At 49.8% G+C, this 10,034-nt stretch overlaps 1 protein-coding gene across 1 annotated transcript in view; it reads left to right on the top strand.

The window, feature by feature from the left end:
• The first annotated feature begins 988 nt into the window (after positions 1-988).
• ACOXL (acyl-CoA oxidase like) overlaps positions 989-10,034 on the top strand; it is a 356,241-nt gene continuing 347,195 nt past the window's right edge. Inside the window, exon 1 of the mRNA XM_052647950.1 lies at positions 989-1,110. Within this exon, the coding sequence (XP_052503910.1) occupies positions 989-1,110 (122 nt within the window). The remainder of the gene's footprint in view (positions 1,111-10,034) is intronic.

The raw sequence follows: 10,034 nt of genomic DNA, 5'->3' as shown, positions 1-10,034 counted from the left end.
GGGAAAGATTAAGGGCAGGAGGAGAAGGGGGTGACAGAGGATGAGACGGCTGGATGGCATCACTGACTCAACGGACATGAGTTGGAGCAAACTCCGGGAGATGGTGAAGGACAGGGAAGCCTGGCCTGCCGCAGTCAAATAGGGTCGGGAAGAGTGGGACAAGGCTTAGGACTGAGCCACAAGCAGGAAACTAATACAGATGATATTCATTAACCTCACGACAGCAAACAGAGATCCAAGGGCCCACTGCAGCACACTCCCCAAGTCATCTCCCCAGCCCAGCGGCCTTTGAGAGGAAACAGCGAACATTGCCTTTCTACTTAGATGCAGAATCGGTAAAGTAAATGAGACTTAGGAAAGGAACGAAGGTTTGTCACTCGTTAGAGCAACAGAAGGAGGGTTCTGGGAGATGAGTTCATGTTTGTTCACTGTCTGTTCTGTCTGCATCTCCCAGCTACCCTGTAGCCCCAGGCCACTCCCCCAGATTACAGTAATGTTCAAGTTGCTGGAATGCCAAGCTGCAGCTGACCTGGGGCCAGAGCATGGGCCAGGCCATCTTGGATCTTGGGCGCAGAGAGGCTGCTGATACAAGAGGTCTGCTCTGTGAGATGCCTCAGCTGTGAGCAGCCAGGCCCCGGTGTCTACAGACCAACCTCCCCTCTAGGGTTCTAATACCAGGGTTCTTGTGGGCCACCGACTGGAGGGACAGCTGAGCCGAGGGCACGGGCAGCAGGAACTCAAGCCCCGGGGCAAGGCGGGGAGGGAGACCATTCTAAGAGCCCAGAGTCCTGGGACCTTTCTTTCTTCACTGGGTGCCCAGGCAGCCGCGTCGGGGTAGGGTCAGCGCGCAGGAGGGCGGGGCAGGCGGCGGAGGAGGGAGGAGACGGGCCAGCGGCGTGGAGAGGAGAGGGCGTGCGCTCCCGGCCACTGGCGGGAGGAGGCGCGCGGGGCAGCGGCCGCAGAGACGCGCCAGAGGCCCGACAGCACCATGGAGCCGGCGGACCTGGGGCTCGGGGACTCATCCTTGCACCGTTACCTGGACGGCGAGTTCTGGAGCCTCAAAAACGAGCTGCGCGGGCTCCTGGGCGGCTGTCCGCTCTTCCGGCCCAGGTACGGGTCCCCGAGGGCACCTCGCATTGCACCCCGGGCAGGGCGAGCTGGGGTGTGTGTGCTGCGCCCGAAAACAGGTCCCTCCCGACCTGACGAAGATGGGCTGCCCGCCCCAGTCCTGTGGACGCCGCAGAGCCGGCGACTTCGTGGCCCTCAGGAGGCGGCTTCTGCCCACCGCGCTCCCTCCAACCCGGAGAGCAGGGACGAACCGGCGCGCCCCGCAGCGGCGGACGGGATGCTCGGCCCAGAGCGGTAGCTTCTGAACCGGTTTCCTAACCTGTTTCTTGAGTCCCCGACTTTGGGTGTCACCCCTTGCCGGGAGAGGGGGCAGAAAACCGGGTTGGAGCGGGCGTGGAGCGCCCCCAGGGCCACCGTGTCGCCTGGTCCGGAACAGAAGCGCGGAACGCGGCGCAGAACAGCGTTATCCCGGGTCGTGCCTGCAGAGAAGTGCGGGCATTTTCCTCGCACAGGGATGGACTGGCTCTGCCCGGGGTCGTATCTGGTTGCTGACATGCTGCGGACTCCCAGGGGCCTCGCGGAGTCCAGGTGTGCGCGGGGGCGGGTGAACAGCGGCTGGGGTGCTTGGGTTGCAAGGTGGATTCAGGCCCAGAAGTCATTTGATGGCAGCACAGCCCAGAAAAGTGGACAGAGGGCTTGGTGCAGCCTAAGTTTGCAGACGGAGAAAATAACCCAAGAAGCAGCCCTTGTGTCTCGTTGAGGACTTTCTCCTGCGCTCTGCTGGGGTCTCACCCCATCTCAGGTCTTCTGATAAGCCCATTTTTAGAATCAGGCTTCGGAGCTTTAATTTAAGAAAGCCCCAGTTAAAAAACACCAGTATGTTCTGAAGGAAGATTAACCAGTTAGCATATGTTTCTGTCTCAAGGATGAGCTAGGCTGAAGGAGGAGATGCTCGGAATAAAAGCAGGTCATCCTTGGGGAGGAAGCTGTGGTTTCTGCACTGGAGGTAACTGGTGGGGGGAGCAGGGGTTAGAGGAGGTGACAGGTGAGAGGGTGGGTGGGCCCTTGTCTCCCCAACTTGTCCTTTCCCCTTCTCTCTCACACCGTTTTCTTTATGTTATCTTTCTCAAAGCACGGTCCAGGGACTCCTGGGGGGTACCCAAGACTTTTTCAGGAGCTTCACAAGTTAGAAATTATTTTAGTGATAACATGAAGCAGTTACTGACCCTTTCATCCTCATTTTCTCATGAAGGTACAGTGGTAGTTCCCAGAAACTATAGGATGTATACTTTCCCAACGTATCTGCAGAAGCAGAGAGCAGCATCCAGTTATTTCAAGGCAGACATTAACCAGACTTGTAAAGACGCAGAACAATGCCACTTTTCTAATTAAAAATGTGGTTCTTTTTGTAGACATTTAATGAGTTTATTGTTACATTCAAATGATATAAATATTTAAACATTTTTTTCTTTTATAATTTCTAATATGATAAATACCATAAATACCCATAGATATTTGCAGACCCTAACAATTTTTTAAAAGACAATTTTAAAGAGCAGTGTTAGGTTTAGAACAAAATTGAGAGGAAGGTACAGAAACTTCCCATATATTGATACCTCCTGTCTCCACACAGGCATAACCTCTTCCATTATCAACATCACTCACCAGAATGGACTTTTCTTTTTTTTTTTTAGCCAAAGGTGAATCTACGTGGGTACATCATAGTCACTCAGAGACCACAGTTTACGTTGGAGTTCACTCTTGGCATTGTACGTTCTGTGGGTCTGGACAGATGTTTAATGACACGTACCCGTCATTGTAGGGGCTTCCCAGGTGGCTCAGTGGTAAAGAATCCACTGCCAAGGCAGGAGATGTGGGTTCAATCCCTGAATTGGGAAGATCCCCTGCAGGAGGAAATGGCAACCCACTCCAGAATTCTTGACTGGAAAATTGCGTGGACAGAGGAGCCTGGCGGGCTACAGTGCACGGGGTTGCAAAAGAGTCGGGCACAACTGAGCGCAGCGCCGCTCCCATCATTATGGTGTCATCCAGAGTGTTTTCACCGCCTGAAACATTGTCAACGCTGTGTTTCTCTCACCACCCACCCCTGGCAACCACTGATCTTTTCACTGTTTCCACAGTTTTGCCTTCTTAGAATCATATAGTTGCGATAATACAGTATGTAGCCTTTTCAGATTGCCTTATTTCACTTGGTAATGTGTGTTTTAGCTTTCTCCATGTCTTTTCATGGCCTGAGAGCTCATCTCTTTTTTCGTGCTGAATGCTGCCGCATTGTCTGGATGAACCGGTTTATTTATCCAGGCACCTCCACCTTGGATACCTCCACGTTTTGGGAGTTAAGCGTAAAGCTACTATAAACATCCATGTACAGGTTTTTGTGTGGAGGCCTCAAGAATTCTTAAGAGGGCAAGGAGGTCCTGCTGCTTTAAGTGATACTAGGTTCTGTCACAACCCTTTATACAGGGGTCTCCAACCTCCGGGATCTAATACCTGATGATCTGAGGTGGAGCTGATGTAGTCATAATAAAGCGCACAAGAAACGTAATGCCCGTGAATCATCTGCAAACCATCCCCCTCCTCAGTGTATGGAAAAATCGCCTTCCATGAAATCAGTGCCTGGTGCCCAAAAGCTTGGGGACCACTGCCCTTACACACGTCCCTTTTCCTGTCTTCCTGTGTCTTTTCAGTTTAGTCCTTGGCCTGTCATCTCTTTGTCTTTTCTTATTTAGATAACTGCAGTTTAAATGATGGAAAAGAATGCTAACATCTAAACCACTGATTTGGGCCAAGTAGAAGATTCTTTGCTGTGAACTGTACAGCCTGCTTTGGGACAGAGGGAAAGGCAGGCCGGAGTTGGAGAGCCGACCAGCAGCCAGCAGCACATTACCTGTGTGATTGTTATCAAGTGAGATGTTACCTTCCTGAGCTTCCATCTGCAGAAAGGAGATAACACCTGTGCTGCTGGTTTAAATGAGAAACTGTTGAGTGGCTTTTCATTAATGCTGGCTGTGGTATGACACCTAAGAAAACAAGTCGGGGGAAGGAGATACAAACCCCATTACTCTAACAAACACTTTTCCATTCTCTCCAGTTTTTGTTTATTGACTTCATAATTTCAGAGTTGTAATAGCTTAAATGTCATACTGTTTTTTTTTCATCCCCAGTGATTAAAGATCTTAGTATCTGCTTGAAAGTTCACCTTGTACTATCAGATTTGATCTTATCCTGTGTTCGAAGACAGTGACCTGACTTCTTGATGTTTTTAACCTTCTGCCACAGTAAAAGGCTCCATGAGAGGCCAGAAATAAAACTCTCTGGTGGCTCAGGTGGTAAAGAATCTGCCTGCGATTCAGGAGACCCAGGTTCGATCCCTGGGTTGGGAAGATCCCCTGGAGGAGGGCATGGCAACCCTCTCCAGTATCCTTGACTGGAGAATCCCATGGACAGAGGAGCATGGTGGGCTACAGTCCATGGGGTGGCGAAGAGTCAGATGTGACTGACTGACTAACACCAGACATGGATTCACAGATACAATATGAGGCCTCCTGTAGCCAGTCCCCTATCCCCAGGCCCTTGAAATTCAAATAGGTGTTGGAGAGGACGAGGTTCATGAGTGTGAGTGCTGTGTGTATAGTGGGAAGTTTGTACAGTGTCAGGCACTCCCAGGACATAGAGCCCAGGAAACAGTTTGCTTCCCCCCAAAAACCCAAATCCTGGTTTTGCAGTTTTCTGAGCACATCACCACTGCCCTCCTCTGTGCAGGGATTCATCCTCTGGGGTACTGCTCCAGGTGTGGTGCGGGTGCAGCCCAGCTTCCCCCCTCTCTCCCCAAGACGAGCCTGCCAGGCTGAGTCCTCCCTGTCCTCACTCTGATGGCGGGTCCCCCAGGTCTGGGAATGTCCCCATGTCTAAGGGTCCCACCTGCCCTGAGGTCCATAGGACAGCATGCCCTTGGCTGGGGCAGCAGCGGATTCTGGGCCACTTGAGGCTCCTTCCTGAGGTTGCAGAGAATATTTAAAAACAACCTCTGGGGACTTCCCTGGTGGTGCAGTGGTTAAGACTTCGCTTTCCAATGCAGGGGTAAAGGCTCTATCCCTAGTCAGGGAGCTAAGAGTCCACATGCCTCGTGGCCAAAAACCAAAACAGGAAACAAGCAATCATGTAATAAATTCCATGAAGACTTTTAAAATGGTCCTCATCAAAAAAGAGAGCAACATCTGAGTTTTTGAGTTTGTTTCTTGGCAAAGCGGGGCTCTCTCCTGGGTGCCAGGCTGGTGAGTGGGTGTGCACAGGTAAGGCTTCTGTGCTCAGTTGCTTCAGCCCTGTCCGACTCTTCGACACCGTAGACTGTAGCCCACCAGGTTCCTCTGTCCATGGGATTCTTGAGGCAAGAGTACTGGAGTGGGTGGCCATGCCTTCCTCCAGGGGATCTTCCCAACCCAGCTGTCGAACCCTCCTCTCTTCTGTCTCCTGCATTGACAGGTGAGTTCTTTACCACTAGCGCCACCTGGGAAGCTCTGTAAGGCTCACAAGCCTCACTAGAAGTCTCTAGACTGACGGGACCTCCGCACTATCCGTCCTCAGGGCTCCCCTCCCTGGCCTGGCTGTGCTGAGCCGACTGCTTCCCTGTCCCCCTTCTTTCTCTTCACTGCCTTTTCTTTCTTTCCCTGGAGCAATGCACATTTCTCTTCCTAACCTTTGCAGAGATTTGGTTTTCCCCCACAGCCTTATTTATGCACTCAAGCATATGGTGAAGACCTTCTCATTGCAAACAGTCAGATAATATTGAAAACCTGAAAGTTTCCCAAACTGTCCCCTCCCCCAACTGCTTATTTTTTTTTAATTATTATTTATTGATTTTTATTTTATTTATTTTTCTGGGCTCCAAAATCACTGCAGATGGTGATTGCAGCCATAAAATTAAAAGACGCTTACTCCTTGGAAGGAAAGTTATGACCAACTAGACAATATATTAAAAAGCAGAGACATTACTTTGTCAACAAAGGTCCGTCTAGTTAAGGCTACGGTTTTTCCAGTGGTCATGTATGAATGTGAGAGTTGGACTATAAAGAAAGCTGAGCACCGAAGAATTGATGCTTTTGAACTGTAGTGTTGGAGAAGGCTCTTGAGAGTCCCTTGGACTGCAAGGAGATCCAACCAGTCCATCCTAAAGGAGATCAGTCCTGGGTGTTCATTGGAAGGGCTGATGTTAAAGCTGAAACGCCAGTACTTTGGCCACCTGATTTGAAGAGCTGCCTCATTTGAAAAGACCCTGATGCTGGGAAATATTACGAGCAGGAGGAGAAGGGGACTTCAGAGGATGAGATGGCTGGATAGCATCACTGACTCAATGGACATGGGTTTGGGTGGACTCTGGGAGTTGGTGATGGACAGGGAGGCCTGGCGTGCTGCAGTCCGTGGTGGTCACAAAGAGTCAGACATAACTGAGCAACTGAACTGAATTGAGTTTTGGCTGTGCTGGGTCTTCCTTGCTGCATGTGGGCTTTCTCTAGTTGCCATGAGCAGGGGCTACTCTTCATTTAGGCGTGTGAGCTTCCCATTGCGGTGGCGTCTCTTGTTGCAGAGCACAGGTTCTAGGCACATGAGCTTCAGTGGTTGTGGTGCTCGGGCCTCGTTGCTCTGTGGCACGTGGAATCTTCTTGGTGCGGAGATCGAACTTGTGTCCCCTGCATTGGCAGACGGATTCTCAACTGCTGGACCACCAGGGGAGTCCCCAGCCACTTATTTTTGTTGTGGTGAAATAAACAGAAAATAAAATTGACCATTTTAACATTTTTTACTTTAAAATTTTAAAAATTTATTTTTAATCGGAAGAGGATTGCTCTACAGTATTCCTCTGGCTTCTGGCATACAACAGTGCGAATCAGCCATAAGTACACATATATCCCCCTACTCCTGAACCCCACCCCCACCTCCACGGTAATCTCGGGGCCCCCAGCCAGCTCCCCGTGCTGTACAGCAGCTTCCCACTAGCTGTCTGTTTACACATGGCAGTGTATGTATCAGTGCTACTCTCTGAATTTGTTCCACCCTCTCCTTCCCGCCTACTGTGTCCAGCGTTTCTTCTCCGTATCTGTGTCTCTATTCCTGCCCTGCCTGCAAATAGGTTCATCAGTACCATTTTTCTAGATTCCACATGTCTGTGTTAATAGACAACGTTTGTTCTTCTCTTTCTGACTTCCCTTTGTGTCACAGGCTCCAGGCTCGCCCAGCTCACTAGAACTGAGTACACAGTGGCGTGAAGTACATCCGCGGTACTATGCAGCCATCGCTGGCATCCATCTCAGCACTCTGGCATCCTCGCAGTCTGAAACTCTGTACCCGTTAAACATTAATTCCCTCTTCCTTCCTCCCCACAGCCACTGGCGACCACAGCTTTACTTTCTGTCTCTATTAATTTGAACTACTCTAGTGATGTCATCTAAGTGGAATCATGCCATCATTGTCCGTTTGTGTCTGGCTTTTTTCACTTAGCAGAATGTCCTTCATGTTGCAACAGGTGACAGAATCTCCTTTTTAAGGTTGGATAATACTCCATCATCCTTTCCTGTGCCCATCTTTGCATGAAATGTTCCCTTGGCGTCTCCAGTGTTTTTTGAGGAGATCTCTAGTCATTTCCATTCTGTTGTTGTCCTCTATTTCTTTACACTGGGAAAGACTGAGGGCAAGAGGAGAAGGGGGCTACAGAGGATGAGACGGTTGGATGGCATTACTGATTGGATGGACATGGGTTTGAGCAAACTCAGGGAGATAGTGAGGGGCAGGGAAGCCTGGCGTGCTGCAGTCCGTGGGGTCGCAGAGCTGGACACGACTGAGCAACTGAACAACAATACTTCATTAGATGGATATATCACATTTTGTTTGTCCAACCACTTTGAATACTTTAGTGTTGTAGAGTTTGATTTTTCCTACTTTTCCTATTTTTCTATGAGTTCACATATACATGTGAACATTTTCTTGGATAAACAGAATCATACTGTGTGTTCTACAGCTTTCTCTTTTAAAATTTATTTAAAAAATAAATAAAATTTATTTTTATTTTCATAATACAATGTATGAACCCACTTAATACAAAAGAGACACTATGAGATTTGGAGTGAAAAATCTGCCCCATTCCACCCCCGTCACCTCTCATTCCCTTTTCTCACTGGCAAACACTTTCACGTCTTTCAGGGGATTCTTATGTCATTTACCTCTATTTTCCTTTAAAACATTCATAAACAGAGCTACTTCTTGATTATGTAGTGGTGTGTGTGTGTGTGTGTGTGTGTGTGTGTGTGTGTGTTAGTCACTCAGTCGTGTCTGACTCTCGGAAGCCCATGGACTGTAGCCCATCAGACTCCTCTGTCTATGGGATTTCCCAGGCAAGAATACTGGAGTGGGTAGCCAGTCTCTTCTCCAGGGGATCTTCCTGACGCAAGGATTAAACCCGGTCTCCTGCGTTACAGGCAGATTCTTTACTGTCTGAGCCATGAGGGAAGCCCGTATAGTGACTTAGCAGTGTAGAAAATGAAGACTCCCATGACTGCCCACTTTCTTTCCTTACTCCCGCAAATCAGTGCGTCCCCATTTTTACTTAAACTGGTATCCAGGTTCACACTGCTGTGACTACATGTGTTATTCCCTGCCACGCCCCATAGTATAACATATTTCACTTCCTTTCTTTGACAACTTTTGGTGTTCTCTTGGGATAACAATCTCTACCTTTGTTCATTTGCTTAGTTTTATGTAAAATTGTCACTCACTGGCCTGTGCACTCCTAGACGGAAGAGTTCCAGTCCTCTCAGTTTGGTCAAGGGCTTCGCTGGTGGCTGAGTGGTAAAGAGCCTGCCTGCAGGGCAGGAGACTTGCAGGAGATGCAGGTTCCATCCCTGGATCAGGAAGATCCCCTTGGAGAAAGAAATGGCAACCCACTCCAGTATTCTTGCCTGGAGAGTCCCATTGACAGAGGAGCCTGGTGAGCTACAGTCTATGGGGTTGCAAAGAGTTGGACAGGACTTAGCAGCTAAACAACAACAAAACAGCGGTTTGGTCACACCTGTCGCGTATCTGCCGTTCCCTCCCCTCCCCGTGGACAAATCCATCCAGGAGGTCTCCCTCTGGGGCGTCGGCCTGGACTGGCTTTACCGTCGTCTTCCTGGTCACCTGGGGAGTTTCCTTTGCATCTCCTTTAAAGTCAAGCCTCTGTTTTCCCAGCCCTTCTCTTTCTTGGTCGCTCTTTGTGGAGGATTAGAGGTGGCCACAGGCTCTTTTCGTCATTCCCATCGAGAGGGGTGCCTCTGTGTCCCCTCCCCTGAGTCTGGGTGGCTCGGGGACTGCTCTGGCCCACGGGTATGGTTGCAGTGACAGGGCGCCAGTGTCTAGGCTCAGGTCTGCGTGACTGTGACCGGCACCTTCTGCTCTGTCTCCTGAGGCCACGGCTTCCGTGTGGAAAGTTCTGCACCAGCCTGCGGCTGCCATGCTGTGAGGAAGCCCAAGCTGGTCCTTGAAGAGACGCCCCATAGAGAGATGCTGGCCATTCCTGACTGCTCCGGCCCCCAGCTGTTCATGCCATCTCAGCTGGGGCCCCAGACCTGTGAGGAGCACACAGGCCATCTCTATTAATACCTGATCCTGTGTGCCCAGGTTCCTGGCAGAGTAGGAGGAATTGTTGTTTTAAGCCCCTACGTTTTGCGGTACATTGTTACCATAGCCATCGGAACCAGGACAGTCTCTCATGTAATAGGTTCTTGAGAAAGGATACCAGAGAATTAACTTTTTGAGATCTTCATGTCTGAAAATATTTACTCTCAAAATTGGCTGAATATTTGTGTAGGTGTAGAATTCTAGACTGGGAATAAAATCTCCCTCAGAATTTTAAAGGCATCATGCCTTTAGATACCCAACATTGTTACTAAGGAGCCCGACGCCTCCTGCACCTTGGC

Source organism: Budorcas taxicolor, chromosome 11, assembly GCF_023091745.1.
Source record: "Budorcas taxicolor isolate Tak-1 chromosome 11, Takin1.1, whole genome shotgun sequence".
NCBI lineage: Eukaryota > Metazoa > Chordata > Mammalia > Artiodactyla > Bovidae > Budorcas > Budorcas taxicolor.
Note: the sequence above shows the minus strand (reverse complement) of the source record. Positions and strands in the feature narration are given on the sequence as shown.